At 36.7% G+C, this 22442-nt stretch overlaps 2 protein-coding genes across 6 annotated transcripts in view; both read right to left on the bottom strand.

Annotated features, from left to right (window-relative positions):
- The window catches only part of JAKMIP1 (janus kinase and microtubule interacting protein 1), a 172212-nt gene that overhangs the window by 52788 nt on the left and 96982 nt on the right, over positions 1-22442 (bottom strand). For all 5 annotated transcript variants that reach the window (XM_069793924.1, XM_069793907.1, XM_069793887.1 and 2 more), the window contains 6 exons: positions 16439-16648; positions 15627-15746; positions 13175-13321; positions 12397-12537; positions 9165-9224; positions 519-647 (listed from right to left, as the gene is read on the bottom strand). In XM_069793924.1, coding sequence (XP_069650025.1) covers positions 519-647; positions 9165-9224; positions 12397-12537; positions 13175-13321; positions 15627-15746; positions 16439-16648 — 807 coding nt within the window. The remainder of the gene's footprint in view (positions 1-518; positions 648-9164; positions 9225-12396; positions 12538-13174; positions 13322-15626; positions 15747-16438; positions 16649-22442) is intronic.
- Positions 654-9153, bottom strand: LOC138687302 (uncharacterized). The gene has a single exon (XM_069793936.1). It carries the CDS (start codon positions 5355-5357, stop codon positions 5175-5177), a length of 183 nt encoding a protein of 60 aa, XP_069650037.1. The 5' UTR covers positions 5358-9153; the 3' UTR covers positions 654-5174.

The raw sequence follows: 22442 nt of genomic DNA on the forward strand, positions 1-22442 counted from the left end.
ATGCTTTGTCCTCAGCCCTGCAATCGTTTAAAGTAGGCCAGCTGCACTGTATATCACAGAGCTGAGACAAAATGTGTCAGTGGGTATTTACTACCTATGATCATTTAAGCCTTAATGAATTGCAAAAGCCTCTCTCAGTATTGTAAGTACAGAAGGAAAATCCTGGTTGTATCAAAACAGACAAATAAATTATAAGGTTGAAAAGCAAACTATTGTCTAGTAACTACTGACTTTTGGTAAAGCAACATGCCTATTCATTTTCTTTTCACTAACAAGAAAGAGTTTGAGAAAAACAATTTTATTTCTCAGCCCGATATCTGCCAAATCTGTTGGGCAGAATATTATTTTATTAATACTATTGCAGTGACTGTGGATGTGTTACTGGACTTGAAACAAAACAAAGGAATTCTCTGCCAAATCTTTGACAGTTCCTGTGGAAGAACAGCTGAAAAAAATGTTTGTATTTACACTCCATGTCAATTTTTACATAACTTAAGAACAAATCAGCAACTACTTACATCTTCCAAATCTTCCTCTGGTGTTGCTGGTGTCCTGTCTGTTTTATCTGTGTTATATGAAGTTACAGATGACGTTTCTGAATCAACAGATTCTTCATCAAATCCAAAAAATGTCTCCACAACATGCCTCTGAAAAGTTAGCTTTTTTTAGTTACTAGCAAAACAGTTGGAAAACCCCAATGACCCAGTAAGCAGCAGCCAAGGTCTTCTTTGACCATTGTTTTAGTATTTAGGAAGAAAAAAGGTTCCTTTGTAAGCCCTTGTTCTCTGATTAAATTAGCTACCTTTTCAACACGATTTGTATAAGAACCTCCAAGAACTGAACTGCACATAGCACTGGGTAATGGCCAATAGAATAATGCTTTAGCAAAAGTTTAAAAGCTAGTTACCAAAATCATACAGATCTTACAAGATTCACAGTAAAGGAATGCAATATCTATTAAGAGAAAGTAAACCAATTTGATGTAACATATGAGATGTGGAACCAAAAGGAAAAAATATTCCAAAGAACAATGTGGAACGAATTTTGTCATTCATACTAATTAAAAAAAAAAAAAGAAATTTATAATATCTATTTTGCAAAATCCTGCTTAAAAGTATAAACTACCTCTTTCCATTTGTTTTTTCCAACACCATCATTTTCAAAAGTTTGCTCCAATATTATGACTAACCAAAAAACTATGCTTAGGGAAAACCAGCATTTCAATGCAGATTTTAAAAATTTTACACAATGTAATCAATGAAATGCATGCTTAAAGAAAACTAGAGAAAATGAATAGACAATGGAAGTGAATGGTACAATATTCATTGTGAAAGATGTGGTTTTATATAAAACATCACAACTGCAATAATTCCTTCACCATTTTAAGAGCCCCCTTTCCACCAGTTTCCTAACATATGCTCAGAAAGTAGAAATTTCTATAGAAAATTATGCTGTTTAAAAAAAGAAAAAATTGCTTAAACATTTAACTGGAAAAACAGTTTTTCAAGTATTTTTTCCTTCCAAAATAACAATAACAAAAGTTAACTGTTATTAATCAATAGAAAGCGTAACCTTTTAAACCATCCAAGTATTCTAATAACCCAACACAAATTCAGAGAAGCAAGAAAATTAAGAAAAGAAAAAAAAAAGGGTGTTGCTGAAAAAATAGAGTCAGGTTGTGAAGCATCCTAGACAGGGAGGCTAGTGGAAAGGCGTTGCTCTAAGAAGATAAAGGAAAATCTGTCTATCCATCTCTATATTTTTTGGCACTGCTTAATGCTGAATCACAGATCCTGATGTCACAGTTTGGTTGTTTGGGGTTTTTTTAGAACTATAAACCACAGGTTGTATGTGAGAAGATAATAGCCCTGTTCATTAAAAAGGCCTAAAGGATGAAAAAAATTACCAGTTGTTATTAACTCAGAACATCAGAATCTTACAAGTCAGCAAAGCCAAACTGGCGAAGTGAGTGGAATTGTGAACTATCAATTTCATTTAAGATACTGAAAGATTTTCTTTTATCCATAATGCCCTATCTCATGATAAATTCCAAATATTTACCTTTCACCACAGTCTTATAGACTTGTCTAACTTTATACATTCTTCCAGTATGTCTACAAAGTACTGTCTTCACTTTCTCACAAAGCCCCATAATGCTTAATACGTTCTTTTGGCTCAGCACAGCTCTCATCAACGGCCAAAATACTCTACCTTCAATTAAGTGGCACCACAAAATCAAGCTCGTAGGTGTGACTTGGTGCCTGCATGCGTGACACCATGCACTCCATTTACAGCCTGCAGTCCTGGTCACCACGGTCCACCAGGGCACAGTCTCATCGCTCGTTAGCTAAACTCCATCATAGTTTCGCAGTACAGCTAATCCCACTGAAACTACTGAAGACAGCTTTGAGATCCTCTTCTGAACCACTTAATTGCTTCACTTAAGATAAGCACCTCAAATAATAATTTAAAAATTCATTCACACTGCATTTTTAAACTAACTGGTTCTACTAAAAACTCCTTCTAAAAGGATGATATGCACTCAAAACGAACAAACAAAAAAAAAGCCACATCTTTTGCAAACAGTCTGTGGTTACACATTTCCATACAGACAAATATGATGCAGCACAGAAGGCAAGGAGCTGTTGAACAGTCTTCAGAAACAAACTTCCTTTTGCAAGCTACTAGACCACTAGAGTTACTATTTAGTGTATTCATAAGTAAATAAAAGGAGTGCAGTTGTAGTACTAAAGCTCTGTAAAGACACATTACTCAGTTTAGGAAGCACTGTGATCCTTTCACTAGGCAGAACTGTGTCTAAGGTGCTTAAGACAAACACTTCCCCCGGATAATTTAATACTTCCCTCCAGCATTCACATGCTTCAATTTGTTCACTGTTCTCAGGTTTAGGTTCTATTCTAGAAACACAAAGACTTATCCAGAAAGCTGATGTGTTCTCTCACACTCAAATTACAAACGTTTCAGACGCCTCTCTCATAAGTACAAAGGTTTACCACAAAAACTGGCTGTAATTAGTCCTTGGGAGCTGGCCCATCCAGCATTTCTCCCACACTGAATACTGGTTGCAGCCAGCAATCATCTAACAGTGATACTGCACTGGCAGTTGAAAATAGGGCTAAAGAAATGGTGCTACCTTCAAGCTGCAAGGAAGACAAGCAAATTTACAATTTCGGTTGCCAGGTCAACTCAGCAGGAAGAACTCGTTTCTGAGTCCAAACCGATGAGCAGATACAGTTTCATAAAGATGAAGGTAGATTATATGGAGGTAAAGAAGATGATGGCAGGTAAACAAAACCCAAGGGACTTTCATGAAAATGGCATCCTCATTTTGCAGCGTGGATACTTTTTACTGAAAGATGCTGAGAGTAAACCCAAAACAAAGCTGCATGCAGACTCTTATGCCAATACTTTTATATCCTGCCCTTCTGCCCATACCAGCTTGTCTGCGCACGGGGCTCAGAACATTTAGCCTGTGCTTTGGAGGAACCTAGCCAAGGACAGGCAACCCTGAGGACTGCAGAACAGCTGACCCTGCTCATGCCTCCTGCTTCAAGGGTGCTTGGCCTCAGAAATGACAAATGCACTTGAGGAAAGCTCAACCAAAACCTGCAATAAAGTATAGGCTTGAGGGCTGACAAAGCGAGTGAGAGTCAAGCCTTGACTTTGAAAAGGCTGGCAGAAGGGACTTCTAAAAGCTGGAGAGCAAAACTCCAGTGTATTATCATATATATGGCACAGAGAATACAATACCATGAAGGTCAGCAGCAGCTTAGTTAAAACTGACAATAAGGCTTATCATACCTACTGGGCTTTTTGCTAGACCTCAAACTACAGCGGCTTTTGTAGATAACTCAGCTTAAGTATGTGTCTTCCTTTAACCCTGCATGCGCGCACACTGTTTCAAGGAGTGAAAAAGCAACAGTAAAACAACATGGGTTTGATTTTACATAAATGTATATAGGTTTGAGAAGATCCTTAAAGCAGTGGCATTATTTTGACAAAAGACAGTAGCTGCATTTAAACATTTCACTACTAGTAAAAGTAGGGGGAAATAATTTGCATATATTAATAAATAAATCACTTGATTATTAGATGGGAGGGAATTAAGCTAAAAAATTCGTATTTCCCATTGCACTAAAAAACCCCAACACTTCAAGGAGAGTTAAAAGTCAAAAACTGTTAAATGCTATACAGACTGCTTATAATATTTGGAGTTATGAGTGAACCACTTATTTATTTTTAATGACTCCTTCCTCTTTAGGGAAGCTGTACATTTACCATTTTGTGAAGCAGATACTTTCCATAGAAATAGAGATAAAGTATTTAACCATTAATTGCACATGTATGAATTGCTTAATGACACAATTACAAAATAGCTGTTCTTATTGTTGATCATCTAGCATCTGAAGCAACTAGCTACAAGAAGTGATTCACAGCAAAACCAGAACAAATTAACTGATAAGGGAACAGCTGTAGAGAGAAAAAAAAGACATCTGAGTCATACAAAGTTTGTTGATAAACACTGTAATAAATAATAAGGCACTAATAAATACACCAACTCCCAGGGAGATTCCACATATAGCTCAAAAGCTGAATCACAATGGTTTTTGAAAAGTATATACAAACATGTACAATACTCACTGGATTTTTGTACCTATACAGCACTTTCATTCAAGTTTCATTCAGACTTTCCTTAAAAATGGGAACATTCTCAATTAACAATTTAAAGATTCTTTTATATTGATTTGTACATTTGTTATTTCTAAATCATAATTTCATAACTGAGAAAACAGTCACATAAATTGCTGAAAATTTCTGATTTAAATTCGAATTACCACTGACTGCTGCCATGCATTTAATAGCAAGTATTTTTCATGTGGATTTATATCAATGTTTTCACATAATTTTAAAGTCAAATTATGCATTAGGTCTTTATAACTCAAGTATTACTGCTTCTGCTGAAGTATTGTGCTCAGTAAACATCACATCAAAGTTTAGAATGTTATAAATCAATAGTGACACATTATATGCAAATTTCAATATACCCTCATATTTTAAATGGTTTGGGTTAGATATACTTAAATATAAATAATCTGATTTCTCTGTTGCTAAAGTAGTTTCACTTTACATTTAAGTATCTCATTTTCAAGTGATTATCTAACATGATGAAAATTATCCAAAATGAATTTCCTTGTAAAGCAATCAGGTGAGCTAATCAGTAATTTCTTACCTTCATGCTTATATGTCATTTCTTGGCAGCCAGAAAAATAGAGGCACACCAAAGCACAGAGGCAGATAAAAAAAGAAAAATATAGAACAAGAAATATGAACTCCATCACACCAGTTTCCACTATCACAAATAACGTTTATTTAATGAAGTTTAAATACAGAAACAAATCCATAGAGTCCTTCAGTTTCCAAACAAACTGGGCAATTATGCCTCATTTTCAAATGCATGACTCCATCAATCATGGAATCACTGTAACTCCATTTTGCGTGTCAAAAATAATAAAAAAAACCCCAAAATACTGTTTCCAGAGTTTCTTGGTTATTTCACTACCAACACTGGGGGAAAAAAACACAACACAAAAACCAACCAAACAAAAAAAACCACCTGGAAAAAAGCATGCTTTAAATAGCAGTAGAAGATTCACCTCTGGCACATCTTTTTCCTAACAAGTCCAATGACACATTAACGTAAAAAAAACCAAAAACCCAAAAAACCTCTATCAGCTTAGGCTGCTTCACTTCAGACAAAACTATCCTACAGTACCTGACTATACAGAGTGACTACATTACTCTTCTAAACACCTTGCAACCACAGAGGTTATAAAGCCCCATCCCACTGTGCTGCTCCTTTCCCTGGGGAACCCAAGCCCGTTGCCAGCACTGTTCTATGGACTCCCATGCCCCTTGGCAATTAGAAGAGTGTGCAGTCAAAGCTACGCTAGCAACAGTAACCTAGTGCACCTACAGAGCTCCAGAAATAACACAGACATCTAACTGCAAAAAAACCAACCAAACAAACAAAAAAACTTTGGTATTTCCAAAAGCTTCTGAGCCAAACTAATGTTAATTAGACCCAACTGGGCTATAAAGGCTACTGGACTAGCCTGAGAGATCATTCACACAAGCTGTCTTAAAGGTGGACAAAGGCATGCCATGGATTCTGTTCCAGCTAACAGGAACCACTGTCAGGAAAATACTCATACTAGAAACCAAACACAGATGCTGTCCAGTCAGAGTACCTTGAAAATCAAGGAATCTGGAGCCCATTTAGGAAAAGCCGCAACAGTAGATGAGTGTAAGTATTCACCCTGTGCACTAAGTTCCTGTTTGTTAGGACAAAAAAGGAACCTTTCCATACCTTCTAGTCTGAGCTTATCTGACCACATTCATGAAACGTAATTCTCATCAGTTAATTCTTTCTTCACTTTGTCAAGGGAAGTGGGACACAGCTGGAAATAGTTCCAACTTCAACAGCCAAACTTGATGCTTCGCTGTGCTAATGGTAATTTTACATTTATCGAAACTTAGAAAAGCAAAGCCAAAGATTTGCATCAGTAATTTCTCCTTCTGACTGGTTGGTTAGGCCAGATACACCCGTAATTTCATCTACTATTATATATAGGTTAGCATCTGTATAATATAAAAATCTTGCACAGATCACAGACAGAAATACACTTGCAATGTACATATCTATATATAAAGCAACTCATCTTAGACTTATAGTCCATGGAGAGAAATAGGCAATTTTAGGACAAAACTCATATGGCCTATTTAGATACCTACTTCCAGAGAACAATCGTCACTTAATGTTACGATTCTGTCCAGAGTAAGATGTCTATACCTCACCTCCATTAACGACATCTAACCAAGCATTGCAAATGCATGGTTAGATGAATTCTGCTGTTTTCAACTGGATTCCTGAGATAGGCTGTAAAAACAGAGAGGATAAAGATGGTACAATCCCAACATGGGCAAGCAGCCCATTCTACACAGATTGTTTAAATAAAAAACTGCTGGAAAACTTTGGGAAACAGCTTCCTTTGAGGATTTTGATCCTCACAGGACCACACAGGTGACCTGGAAGGAAACCAGCCCATAAGCCAGGATTGGATTTTTTAGAAGCTAATATCAACAGTGTTTAAACTCCAAGTCAACAGTGCATATGCATGTGAATAGCCTCCAGGTTTATACGATGGCAGGTAATAGGACACTAATAAATATATTATTGATGACTTCTTTCCTTCCTTAAGGAATTAGCACATTTAGAAATGATATAGATGTAGTTATATAATAACTAGTACAGTATATATAGTATAACTAGTATAGTATATATAATCCCATTCACTCTTCTCTCACAACTTTCTCTCTCTCTTTCACTTGTTTTTGTTTAATAGTCTTGCTTTTCCTTTGAGAAGATAGCATCAAATAAAAGTTCCAATGGCCAATTTCATATTGGCACCAAAGAGCTAATGGATAGGGAATGGAATAACCAGTGGGAGTCATGTCTGCTACCGATTAATTTGTTCTTTCTGGTGTATCTATCATATCATAAATAACAAGCAAACCCCTACTAACTCTGCTGCTCATACGCACACAATTCTTGCAGTAATCTCTGCAGAATTCCCCCAAGTATAGTACTTTTAACACATGAAGAATACCACTGCCACAAATTTTTTAATGCACATTCTCTCCAACCCTCCTGTTGTTCAACTCTTGCTTCAGTCAATAAGGAAATGAAGAGACCACAAAAGCAGCAGCTTGCTGAAGAGAAAAATAGGTAAAAGAAAAGGGTACAGACTCTAGTTCTATTAACACAGAACATTTTTTAAGACAAATGAATAATTATGGAAGTTTTCAGCCTACAGAAATTATCACTAGTTATCAACCCCTAAAAAATTAAATTAACTAGTTTTGTTTCATTAGGAACTTTACAATTTAGCAAAAGATCTTACACAACTAATTTAAAATCAGATAAGGGTTAATAATCAGAGAGGACTATAGAAATTACAGTATTAGTTACATATATATATATTTAGTTTTATGTCCTGTTTTTAAACTCACCCTCAACACACAAACTTCCAGGTATATCACACCAAGAAAGAATGGTTCAGGGTTACCGTAAATATGTTTGGCATCTATCAGCCTCCCATTACATAACAGAAAAATGTATGCAAGATATATTGTTACTTCTGAATTTTTCTTTCTTCATATGTAAAACACACGTCATTATTAGAAGCATAATTTGAAGGAATTACCGCTGAAACAGAGAACCCCAAAGGATAAAATTTTCAGAATACAGACATTACAGAATGCAGAGCAATAAAAAAGCACCACCTGGAGGTGACCAGGAATATACTGCGCAGAACACACTGACAACAAGCACCCATTTATGACAGAACGTATCTTAAGTTACCATATAGAAGGTAATCATCTCTCCACTCTTCACTTCCATTTTTTCCCTTACCTCACTCTCCTTCCCTCACACACTCCAGGCTGCTAATGTTCAACTTCACAAAAAAAACATTATTCCGCAAAATTAATTACTTTAAGCATGTGTTACAATAAACACTAAAGGTACACTCTGAAGCAAAACTTTTCTGTTTCTACAATCTAAATTTTTCTCTTGTACTTTGCATTCAAGAGCAAAATAGTTACTAGAGAAAAATAGTTCAAATCTTCTTACTATTTATATATCACACACAGAAATATCATTTCAAAAACATCCCTAGTATGAGTTAAAGTTTTCAATTGCGATTAAGCAGTAACTTGGTACGAGTAGTTTAAAGGGTGCATTTTCTTTAAAAAAGACTGAGTATTTGTCCTTTGAAATGTTAGTTATTTCAAGTCATTATATCACTTAGGCCTCAAGCCACTTGACTATTTAGGCCACAATGGCTTAAAGTGTAATTATATTGTTTACTTAAAACAAAACCCAAAACAACATCACTTGTGTACAGTACAAAACTTGCAGCTCCTGAATCATCCTGAGAAAAAGTTAAGCACTCACTAGAGAAAACAGGAGAATTATAGGAAATTTTACCATTAATTTAAGTAGAGCTTTAATTTCAGGCAGTATTTGAAACAAGCATTGTTCACAACAACAGAAATGCATGGAAAACCAAAGGTTTGCTCACCTTTGGAGGCTTCAGACTTTTCCTCTTCTGTTTTTTAGACCGCAATAATCGTTCCCTTTCCTAGAAGGAAAGAGAACATCTTGGTATGGGTTTCCTTTAAAACATATTTAGATATGTCTAAAACAAAGAAATATCATTAAAATTTTGTTAAAGCCTGTGGTAAAGCTAACACAATGTCTTTATCCTTTTGAATAACACCATGTTGATATAACACCACACTGTACTGCAGCTTTATTCCTTCAGCAAACAAACCTTCAGCCACGTACTTCACACACTTGATGGGAAGTTGGCAAGAAAAGGCTTTGTTAAATACTGGGCACAGATTTCTGATAGTTCTTTTGACTCTTTTACCAAGAAGCTCACTATGGAAACAGAATTCACATTCTCACTCCAGTGTTCAACCATCCTGAAGAAGCAGGTCGATAGCCAAAAATGAGTCCAGTCTTAGTAATTACAAGTCATTATATCAGGCGTACTCTGATATACAAGCATGCGTATGCAGATATAGCGTTACATGTGACTTATCCTTGTAGGGCAAAAGTCTCAAATCCAAAGGCAGTCCCAGTCTGCGTTAACTTAGCCTGTGTCTTTTTTTCTACCACGGCTTTGGAACAAGATCACAATTAACTATATCATAACAGGAGGAGGTTATAACTGGAAAAAATGCATGTTTATGAACATTCAAGCCCAAGAATACTGCCTTGAATTCCAAAGGAGAAGAGGAGGAAAAGAAGGTAAAAAATGCAAAGGAGCAAGCAAAAAAAACCCCAACAGCACAGGAGGCAGGTATTCTGTCTCCTTGCCTTTTTCCTGATTCTTTCCTTAGCTCTGCATCTTTGTTTGCATCACCTCTATTTTTAAAAGAATGATAGCAGTTCCAAGTGCTTCTGTAGCAGTTATTGTTCACTGCATGGTATTATTCTATTCAGAGTTATTTGCTTCATATTCAGTGCAGAAACTGGACAAACAGGAAGCTCCCAGTGGAAATAACAATAAAAACATTCATCTTTATCAGCACATTGTTCCAGGAACAAAGTTTTGGAAAACACGAAATAATTCAGAAAAGCACAACAACTTATATAGCACCTTTAATACATGTAGTTTTCAAAATAAGGAAAAGTAATGCCTGCCAAAGTAGAATGGAGCAGGTATTTCAAGCTGCAGAATAATATAATATATCAAGCTAAAGCTGCAACCACAAAGCTGAATTTTAGACAGTGTTGGAGATAAATGCTCCCTCCTCCTCAGGTACCTGCTAAAGGCACAGTCCCTGCTTTAACCTGGGTCTCCTGCATCCCAAGCAGGTGTCCAAATAATTGGACGTTCCTCTCTCTTCAGTGCAGAATAAACAAACACTTCCAAAATCCCCCGCTCCTTCCTGTTTCTAATCTTGTTTGTAAGATGACTGCTTAATTTACTGTCTCAATAATACATCAAGCTACCAGAACAATAATAACACCAATTAAAAAACACCATTTGCTGAATCACTAGCATCTTTTGCAATCATCTGAGTGTATCTAGACAGCTTTCTTTTTAAGAACTGACCAGAAAACCACTGTTGGGGGATAACTCAAGTTTATACAGCTTCAACAGCATCAAAGATACCCTACAAATGACAATGTTAATCAATTCAGACAACCCTATCGCCTAAGACTATCGTTCTTATGTCTGTGTCTCGTATTGGTCTCAGCTGGAAGTAAGCTGATGACTTTTGTACTAATCAGGTATGTGACATGTGGGTCATTCTTGATAATTATGATACATTTGTATTCTGTAGAGGTGTGGCTTAAGCCAGAAAAGGTAGCTGAAAAGCACAATGGAAGTGCAGAATTCTGCTGCATTCATATCGAAGGCAAAGCATCAATTAATTTGTACTGCCAACCAAAGCAGTTTCCTAGTTAAAAATTTAACTTATTTCTGTGAGTGAAAAAGTATCTGTAAATAAGAAACAAAGCAAAAATGAAACCATATTTAAAAATATTTATTTATTTTACTTTCACACTAAACACAGGTTAATACTAGTTGACCGAAGTCAGGATACAATATATTTCCTCAGATTACTGGCTGAGACAGTAAAAAGAGAGTCCTTCCATACCAACTTTACAGTGAAATAGAAGTGAGGTTGTATCCGCCATATACTGAGAATTTAATATCACGTCATAGTCCCTGCCTGTACAGCTGTATTTGGAAAGTAAAGCAGCATTGCTCTGTGAATCAGACCCTACATCATAGTGTCTGAGTAACATCCTAATTCCTGTAACACTGTGACACTAGAAAATGCATGCAGACATCAGTCTTTGGCACTGATTACAGACAGAAATCCTGGGTCAAAATCTCAGAGGAACTGCCAAGAATAGAGACAATGTTCCAGACAGAGCAATAACATACCATCTTGATTTATCTTTTTGGATCTTCTATCTTTATTTTCAATGTTGTAGCAAATTGTTTAATTTTTTTATTTACACAGAATCATCTTAAATTCCTGTTATCATTTTGTAGCAGTCAATAGTATCATTTGAGATTCTCTACGACAGTCTGCCTGCGTTCCAGATGCTGCTGCAGAAGGGCAGGGGTCTCTCAGAGGTGATATGTCATTTCTGCCAGCACCAGAAGGGTGTATCATACATTGCACTAAATAGCACTAGACAACTCGTAATACAACTCATCATACAGTGCAAACATCTATGAGCATCATCTAAAGTGGTCTTCACAGTCAGAGGGTAGCGGCTGGGCAGTTCTAATCTTGAACTATGCTGCTACCTTTGGTTAGATGAACCGTGCGTATTTCTCTCCATTTGTTATAAAGACAGCTAGCGTGGCCAGCTCAGTTAGACATGCTTAGGTGAAATTAATGCCATCCTGCATGTTCCTTTCTTTTAGGAGAACTTCTACATCAGGGGAGTGGTTGGGTTTGCACCAGGGTCTACATCCAACACGTTTCAGTCATTAAGTTTTGGAACGTGTCCTTTCCTCAAGTTCCTCATTTGTTGACAGCTAATTTTGTAAGTGAGGTGGATGGACAGCTCATAATAGGTAAATATTTTATAATACAGAGATTCATACACATTCCAAAGAAATTCATTCACTACCTGAGAAATCACAAGAACCCTTTGATACCAGAGAACTACTTCTGTATCATTACTACCACTGGAGTTAAAATATTGCTCTCAAATCTTTAGCTTGCCTATAGATGTGTTTGCATGCACGTGTGTATACCAGTCATAAGCATTACCACTGTGAGATCATCAATAACATGCTGCTGTTCTTTGACTTGCAGTCTAAGGAATTCAATTTCTTGTTCCTCTCGTGTGCTGCTGAGATCATTCAAAGATGTGTGCCTCTTCAGCGCTGGTTGGGCAGATAACTTCTCTTTCTACAAAAATTAAATAAAATAGAAAAAAAACCAAAACAAAACATAAAGAATGTTTTAAAGTGTCTTGCTGTAACAGGAGGAAATTTCTCATGTGTGATGTAGTGATCAAGAATTCTTTGGACTCACCAATGCATACTCCACTATAACATAAGGCCTTTTTCAACAAAAAAAAAAGATTACACGTTCTGTATGCATCAGTGTTAATATCTCACATAAGATATTTTAAAACAGAATCAAAGAACATAGTCTGGGACAAAATTAGCAGACAAGTGAACTCAATGATCTAGCATACTAGAGCCTTTGGCACACACACTCAAATTCAGTTTTGACTTCTAATCATACAAGCAGCATTTATTAAAGCTGATTTTTAGTCATACATTTTCATAGCCTCCAAACACATTTTATCTATCTGTGATCCTTTCCCTTAATCAGTGTGAACTGATACAACACAAAGCACATGCCACTGAATTTAGAATACGAATATTCATCTATATTGGCTGAATTTGACAGTTATACCATCCTACTGTTGAGACTCTGAAATGTCTGTGTTAAGAGTAAGCACCTCACAAGCACCTTCACCTCAAAGTAACTGTGTGCAATGTGTTCTTATAACATGATGTCAGAGATGATTACTTACCAATTCTACATTTTCCCTTGATAGATTTTTTATTTTCTCTTCCATTCTCTGAATACATTGTAACATATCATCATTTTTTTTGCTCATCCTCTTATTTTTTTCTACCAGAGGCTTCAGCTGACTTTCTGTCTCCCGAGAACGTTTCAGCTGCAAACGGCAAAAGTTAGCTGTGCTTTAGTTTATAGTTGTAGGAAAGAAGAAATATGAGTGGTTTCACTTGCCTTCTTTCTTCATTCAGAAAGTTTTGTTCTTTTGTTTAGTGGCATCTGATATAGACTACTGCTAAACTAAGAACTACAAGATTCCAAACAAATAAGACATAGCATTTTTGTACAGTCTACAACGCTAGATCTGGTCACTAGATTTTGCTCTTCGAAAACACTTACGACGATCTGTAAAAGTGATTTCTTGATAAATTAATCTCATTGTATATATGCTTGTGACCAACTAGGTCTCTAGGGTAGCCATTTTCACCGATTTAGCTACTCCTTAGGAGGAGTTAACTCTTCCTCCTGTACTTTAAAAAAACGCTATACCTAATGTGTAATTAGAGCAATGAGAAAGTCAGCCAGAGGGCACAGATTCAATCCCAGCATTCTGCTGACATTTTCAAGCTGCTCAATTTTGTTCCTGTGGTTTTATGATGTTAGACAATTATGTAAGGCAAATTACTGCCCTTTCTTGCATTTGTGTGTATTTCACTCTTTTTATTTCATTAATCCTTGAGCTGTTTTGTTTGTAAAAAATCTATTTTTTCCAATCAAAAGTTTTTTTAAATTTACTGAGTTTTAACTGGAAATGAGAAAAAATATAAACTTTCTCCTGTGATAATTTCACTGAGTGTTTGGTTTTCTGATTCATTCTCAGGAGAAAATTATTTTTCACAGTGCTTAAATAGATGACCTTACTGATATTACTGGGTTTATGTAATATTGTCTCACAATATGACAAAACCTTCTCTATGTCTTTTCCAAGATATGTTTCTTATGCCTCTAAGTCAAGCATCAAGAAGAGCACTTGACTGAGCCATACATGCCCTCCATCTAGAGGGACACTGAAGGACAGATGTTGCAGTACTTCAGCATTTTTCAGGGATGTTTTGAATGACTTATGTCCACAGAAAGGATTAGGAGGCTGAATTATCTTGTCTTTATATAATGCAATCTTGAAAAAAGGCAAGATGGTTTTGATAGTATAGAGCAGAGAAAAGCAACTGTACCAGTAAAAATGGGGAAAAAACCCCCAAACAAACAACAAAACAACAAACACTCAGCAATACAGGCAAAGTAGGAACAATGATGAACCATACCCAGGCTAAAACACATGTTCTTCTTACCCCAAGAATCTTAAATTGTTAATGAGCAATCAATTTTTGTGATATGAAAGGGCAGTTTAGACTATACAGCTATTTTAAGAGGAAAAGTTTTAAGAAAAAGACATGATTATATTCTCAATTCATCTAATTTTAGTCTAGCATTGTTCAATTGACTTCGCTAATCGAGATTCAGCCAAGATGTTGGACAAGAAAATTAAAAAAATTAGCTCTTCCAATAATCATTGAGATGTTGTAATTAAATTAAGTCCTCTTATCATAAAGCAAAGCCTTCATATCTCAACATGAAGAGCTAAGTCTGACAAAGCAAGGAGGAAGATGTCAATGCTTCACTCATTTATAGGACTGACATGTGAGTGCCCTCCCCTTCTGTCCTGACCATATATAATAGCATTATTTTAGAATCAGATACATAGGTTGCATGAGGGAAAAATTCCATCTGATTAGAATGAAAAATCTTTTCTAGTGCCAGTAGAATTAGGGCACTATAAGAGGACATGTGTAAAAATTCCTGTTGTTAAAACTCACCTTTCACTGCAGTCAATGGGAGTTCTACCATTAACCTCAGTACAAGCAATTAAGTAGCGATGCAGGCTAATAAAATTCATTCTTAAAATTCATGTCATATCCTTCCTTTTGTAAGTTACTATCACTCTCCTAGGATAATTTCACCTACTTAAGAGATTTCCCTTGAGAAATGACAGATTTTTCATCAGTAGCACAAGAAAGCTTTTTTTAACTCCTAGCTAGCTAAAGTATGTCACAAAACCAATGTCAAATTTCAAAAAGATTAATACAGTAATTTAAGTGCATAGATTATGCATGTTTTACACAACAACATTACACAGTGCCACAGGCAAGCTACCAGTGAATTTTATTATGATGATCCCAAAATAAATTTATACATTTTTATTTTTCTGGAACAAGAGAGATTCCATCCATGTCTTTTATGGTTACAAAGTGAATTTCTATAGAAATCTCTGTTATATTTAGATATAATTGATTGCGGCCAACTAGGACTAATTTGTAAATTATTTATAACACTGACTTTCCAACATTAAGTCTTTTACCATAAAGATGCCCTCCCAGTCACCATCTGGTTAATACTAATTAATTTACCAGTTCATTTCTTTCATCTGCTAAGAGAGTATTCCTGTCTTCCAGCTTCCTTATTACAGCATTCAGTTCAGCGATTTTTAACTGAAATCTCCGCACATCTCGTTCATCCAAATGCTGCTCCTTTACATCAAAAACATATAGATATATAAAATTACCTTTTAAAAAATAATTTAGTCTCCATAATTTTAATATCATGGTTTAGCAAGTGGATTGTGTAAATTTAAAATAGACTTTTTACATCAATGTCTGGAAAACTTATTTTAAACAACTGAAACACTGACCAGTAACATCCCGCGGAAATGCTACATGATATATTACATTAAAAGTGTTTACCTGTGAAATGTATGTAAAGGTTTAACAATTTAAAACCAAAGCTAGATAAATAACATTTCACCTATTACTGGCTACTTCTCACCAGATTTCTTACTATCAGCTAAAAGTAAAAAAAATCTAGTGCATAGGACAGATTAAAATCACATGGCACAGTTTTTGAAAAGTATAGTATCTATTTGCTATTGGTCAAAATAATTCCTAAAGTTACGAAATAAAGAGCTAAGAAAATAATGGTGTTCACAGCTGAAGGTCATAATGTAAATTCTGAAAGTTCTATATCCACATATTTTTCGACATTCTTTGAAATTCAAGAGATCCAAGCAGTTTCTAAAACACCAGTGAAACAGCACAGTGCAGTGCAGGGCCATTTATCATGAATTAGTCCTTCTACTACTTTAAAAGTAACCACAAGACCAATGTGAACACCCAGGCAGCAATTATCCTGCGTCAAACATTTGAAGAAAACGCAATTTTCTTACCGGGCTTCCCATCAGTTCGGTGATATCCCCCACTCCCGCAGGAAGCTCTCTCTTAGGACTACTGTGGTATCGCTCTGCCTCCTTCACTTGGACAAGCTGTTCATCCAAAGCCTCTTTCTGAAGGAGCAGTTTCTGTGCATGGCCTGCCTGGACACCAAGGTCTTTCTCCAGAGCCAGAATCACTCTGTCTTTGCCTTTTATCTCATCCATCTGGAAAGAAAGAAAGCAAGAAGGAAGTTTCTGTAACATCTCCAAGCATTCACTGCATGCATATCCACAAACTTGCAAAAACAAAGTTCTGTTTCTCTCAGAATTATACCAGCACCCAAATTGTGGTTGCTAAAAAGAAGATATACCTCCTCTGAAGCCTTTTCCCCTCCCCTTAAAAAAGTTTCATCCTTCACTTGATCATGAGTTTGCTCAGTGCAGTCTCAGCTCAAGAGACAAACAAAAACAGATGCAAACATACACTGAAATAGAATACATAGCCACTGAAATCATCCACTTCATCTGAGGATATGCGCTTTATAAGCACAAGAAAAATCTCCCTTCACTTTGTTTCAGAGAAGAAACACAGGGCGAGTGCAAGATCAGACTAACACACACTGTAAAAACTCACCTAGGCTTTGTTTTAAAGCTTGAGCCATACACATTTGCCCCATGTCGACTCCCTCCTTATTAGTGAAAATCACACGGGGTGAATCTCTTCACAGACATTTAAAAATTAGTAGCATATACATGCACACACATTTAAACTTTAAATCTTAAGCCTACCTATGTATTTTATGTGCCCTTGTTATAAGATTCAAACAAGGACTAGTCTTTGTATAGAAGGAAAAAAAGCAAATGCACACAGAGCATTAGAATAAAGGGTTGGAAGAAATAGTTCTTAAACACCATCTATGGTTACTGAACTGTGTTGTTCATACATCTCCATACCAAATAAAGCATACTGCTAGCAGTGATCTATTGCAGCTCTCATAGGATTTGTCCCTCACAGCATCAATGTACTTTGGTACTATTCCAAATGCTAGAGGAAGTGACAATCTGCAGCAGTTACTATAGAAACAGATTTCTTAACAAGAATATTAACCATTAACAATATGTTTATTGGAACTCTGCTGTATCTCCTTCAGTTTACTAAATTGTTTTCTTGGCGAACATCAACCCATGGAATTTTGGAAATAAGGCTATTATAATCTCATTTGAAAAAAATAAAATAAAATAATGAACTTGTTAAATCATACATTTGTAGTTTATTATAGTCCTATATCCATACCAGTGCTTTATGTCAAGTTACACCAAAAAAAAAAAAAAAAAGGGAAAAAAAAGGAAATGTTAGAAGTAACTTATAGTTAAGTCTGAGTGATGTACAGGATTAACACAATCAGATTATACCATCAGATACAATTTGCTTCTTCAGAATTCTTGCCTTACTCCTTTCACAGTCTACAAAGCATGTGAAATTAGTTTGTGTACAGAACCTGAGTGGCAGGAGATGGCCTGGCTGAACCAAGTCAGGTCTCAGAGGTCAGATTTGGTCAGATTTGAAGTGAATAAGCTGGTCTAGAGCACTTTTAAGTTCCAGCTGGAGCTGATGAAGATTGGTTCTGATGGAGATTTCTTTCCTGATTTGGGCAGGTCGCTGGATCTCAATTCCTCAGCCAGTAAATAGATATAATACTTCCCAGTACGTTAATGCAGATTTTTGAGACTTTCAAGTATGCCAAAAAGCACTTGCAGGAAAAGAATGCAGTTTTTATTAATGGAAGAATATGCAACATGCAGAGTTGCAGAGGGACTGTGCAGTGAACAGCAATGACAAAAATTAAGCAGCTGCCTCATTTACTGAATGCTATCTGTCATGCACACTGATCTATCAGGGACCCCTTGGGAGGAAAAAATGTCCTGTAACTAAATACTGTGGACAGTTTCACTTTCAATTACACAGGTGTTCACACTGAACATCTATGCAATTGAGATAGGAATTTGTCCATGCAAGGCATACATTTAACAAGGAAGAACCAAGGCTGCATAGGCAGCACATTTCATACTCTTCATATTCTCACAACTTAAATGGTAAATGGAATGACATAGGTGTTTACGTTTGAAGAAAAAAGAAAGCAACAATCTCTGTACGGACTGCTACTTGCTGAATAGATTGTTTGAAGCAGATGTGACCAGTGAAATCACACCCATGTCACCCTTCACACACACTTCCATAGATCAAAGCATGCAAGGTCACACACATTAGAAAGAAATGCCATGAAAGAACACAGCTTTGGGGTGGGGGTTAGGGGAAGGCAGGGAAGAAGGCAGAATTCCCCTCTGCTTTTCCTCCTACTGTTTTTTCTACCAGAAAATCTACCTGTGGTGAAAGTTTCAGAAAAAAGCAACACCCCGTGTTTCAGTCAAATAGAAAAAAACTTTGAGAGACTGATAATAACTGAAAATAGCAATATATTAGCAATGGCTGCACATCCTTTTTTATTTTGGGCTTATATGTTAAGTTACAGGTAGGCACTGGAGAATCCCTTACTCGTGTAAACACATGCACATGTGCACACACACACACAAATACACAGAGCATAGCAATAGCACTTATTTTTTTATAAGCATAAGCTAGCAGAAAGAAGAATTTATAAGCAACTAACTTATTACAAACTGATGAAGATGAACAGAACTGCAGCAGTAACGCCTCTACCTTAAGTTCTGTTTCAGAAGCCTGGGGCACAATACAATTCTCCTTTCCTCAAGGTGACAGTTACACCTTTGATTTCTCGAATGTAACTGCATCAACCCAGTCAATGCCTCAATTTTTTTAAAATATACCTCAATGCCCGACCCAAAGATTTACCACCTTTCTTCAGACTTGCACACCACAGATCAAACTTGTTCATCTTCCCTGTCTGCTTTCTTAACAGAGAGCACAAATTACCCCAGAGAGGGGAAAAAAAGGAAGAGAAATATTTTACAGGGATGCAACAGCCCTCAGTTCCATGTGGGAGAGATGGCAGGTCAAGGGGCAGGCAGGCAAAGAAAGAGGAGGTACAAGACTAGGAAAAGGAGAGATATGTTTTAGGTTTAAAATGAACATAAGCTGACAGAGAAGAAATGTCAACCCCTCCCGAAAGACTTTAGCTTAGCTTAGTCTTACATATTCTAATAGTTGTAAAAGTTCACACAAAGTCTCCATGCCAGTTCTGTACCACTGGAGAGCTACTCTTTTCTCAAATTCTTGCCACATTTGGTTACATGAAGAAAGAAAAGTTGGCAGCATAAAGGAAAACAGCCTTATGTAATTAGGCAATGTATTATGGTCTTTAGTGGGGAGAGGAGTACCTTCCATTTGGTAAATGAAAATCAAAATGGATTAATCTGGGTTCCCTGCTGCTTGCTATTATGATCAAATACATGTTGTGGAAGCAACACTGTCATAGCCAAGATTGTCTAGGAATCCACATGGTCTAAAAGAGAAGGAATATTTTTTGTTAGACCAAGTGACAGAGTTGGAAAGAAAGCTTTCAGGTACAGAAGCCCTTCAGCAGATTAAGAAGTTGCATGCTTAAAAGCTTGTCAACTTTTCCACCTATGTAAGTTTGCTTTTCCCATAAATGTTTTGATGTCTCTCTCTCTATATGTGATATGTATACGTATATGTGTATATACGTACATACACAAACACACACAGTGCACATATACATGTATATATACACACATACATATGCACACTCACATTTTGAGGTATTTTACAGTTGTCATTTATGACTACTGTAGAGAGCTGAACATCATTGGCTTTTAGGATATTAAGTGAAATAACAATTAGTGGTGCCCTCCTGACCTCTCAAGTTTAAAGGTTTAACCCTGTATTCTATTACTAGAATGTGCATTCACCAAACAGCATCCAGAATTTGTTACTTTACCATGCATAGCATTCCTTCCTTTTTCATGCTTTTCAATGTTTGTTTTACATCACTAGGGAGCGATCCCCAAACTACTCACCACTTACATACATAAAATAGTTGTAATCTTTAATTCTGTTCTCTCCCACGTGCAAATTGATTACATCTAAAGACTCTTTTTGCCTTACAGCTCTAAAATCCATATACACAGGTAGACTTTTACCTGAGTTCTTATATCATGTTCTAGTCATTGCAACATTCTCCTTTCTGACCTTAAATGCAGTCCTGCCTGCTCACCATCCAATGTGAATGCTGCTTTTAGTGATGCTCTTTTCACAAAACTCTCATCTCTGGATTCTCTAAGCTGTTTTTCTTTTTACTACATTAAACAACAACAAAAATCACTCTCACTGCCAAAGATTTTCACAGCCTCACTGGAATCCATTCATCCCTCATCTAATATTAGGGTGTTACGTCCCCTCCCCAATACCAGCTTGTCATATATGCAGTCCTGCATTTTCATGGTTTCTCCCATGCCACTGTTCTACTTGAAAGGACACGCCACAAATATCCATTTAGTCACCCAACTGACGTTCCTCAAATTCCTCTTCTATCTCTCCTTTTCCATGACACCTCTAAAATACAACAGAAATGATGAAAAAACTGTAAATACTTAACAGAGATCACAGTCTGTTGTCTAGCCATAAAATGGGTTACCTAAACTAACAAATCCCTGAGAACCTGAGACATAGGACGCACACTACAAAGATGCAGAAATTTTTCTATTGGAAGCGATGCAGGTACGTCAAGGCCAGTGCTGAGCTGAAGCTGATAAACCTGGATGGATCAGTTCTCACCTGATGATTCATGACCTGATTCTGAGCAAGCAGGTGCCTTTCCATTGTGCTCCTCCACCCGTCGTGGTCCAGGGAGCACGGTGCAGGACCTGCCATGCCTCTAAGAGGTCTCTGCATCTGTGGCACAACACAGCCGAGACAAGTAACACGTGGCAACTGAAACCTGACTGCACTCATCTCCTACCACTGCTGTCATGTATTCCTCCCTGTACTACTACTCGAGACTTCTCACTAAGATACAAAGGGTAGAGACCATCTTTTCTTCCAACACATTTAGCACAATGAGATCCCAATCCATGCATTGGGCTCGGAGGTATTATGTTAAATCACATATATTATCCCAGAAATTCCTTCCAGCTGGCTGCTTTGGTTTCAAATTTGTTCTCAGTTTAAAACAAATTTGCCCACTTTTTGCAGCTACACAATACAACAGGGGCACATGAACTCTTACATTCTGTTTTGCATGGATTTTGAAGCATTTTAGAATAGCCACATTTTTCTTTCTGCAGTTAAGCATGGTGCAATTCAGTACAAAAGGTCTGTGATAGGACGGCAGTGGAGCAACATGAGGTTAGAACACATTTTCAATTACATGCTTTGAGAAGAAAAGTAGCAGAAATACCCTCCAAAAGAGGATTTTAAAGAAAATAAGATCATCCACAAGCAGCTGCAGAGGGAAATTACTGGAAAATCACCTTTGATGGCATAAGTAACTCTGGAGCTCTTGGTTGAAATTACAGCTTTCTAAAGTATCATTTCTTAATTAATGGGGTTTGTGCTGTCAAATGTTAGGTGCTGAACACAGCAATTACCTGCATTATATCAGTGAAGAGCTAGCATTTATAGCCTGTGTCAAAATTACCCCGTTTCCTCAGAACAGGTATCTAACCGCCTAACAGCTAAGAGAAATGAGCAGAAATAAGTGTTTTAATAATATTTATCAACCATGAAAGAGAACCAAGCCAGCTGCTGGAAAAAGTACCCCCTGCCAATTATCCCACACTTCAATAGCTACAGTGAAAGAAAGTCAGAGACCTTTGGGGGAACTTTAGCCTCTCACAAAGTTGAAAGAGAAATTCCCAGGGAATTAAAAGCTAGATCTATCAAGGCAGTGACATACTCAGTTTTCAAAGTGGAAAAAGCCAGCTGCTGCATTGCCAAGTGTAAGACCTTCCTCTTTACCCATCCTTATTGAAGTTATCTCCTAGCCAACTGCAGAACAAAATTCTACAGTGCTCTTCTCCA

Source organism: Haliaeetus albicilla, chromosome 1 (assembly GCF_947461875.1).
Source record: "Haliaeetus albicilla chromosome 1, bHalAlb1.1, whole genome shotgun sequence".
NCBI classification, from domain to species: domain Eukaryota; kingdom Metazoa; phylum Chordata; class Aves; order Accipitriformes; family Accipitridae; genus Haliaeetus; species Haliaeetus albicilla.

Bases quoted from the DNA above. Each gene is read 5' to 3' on its own strand.
- LOC138687302 (XM_069793936.1), bottom strand. From the start codon at position 5,357: ATGGAGTTCATATTTCTTGTTCTATATTTTTCTTTTTTTATCTGCCTC.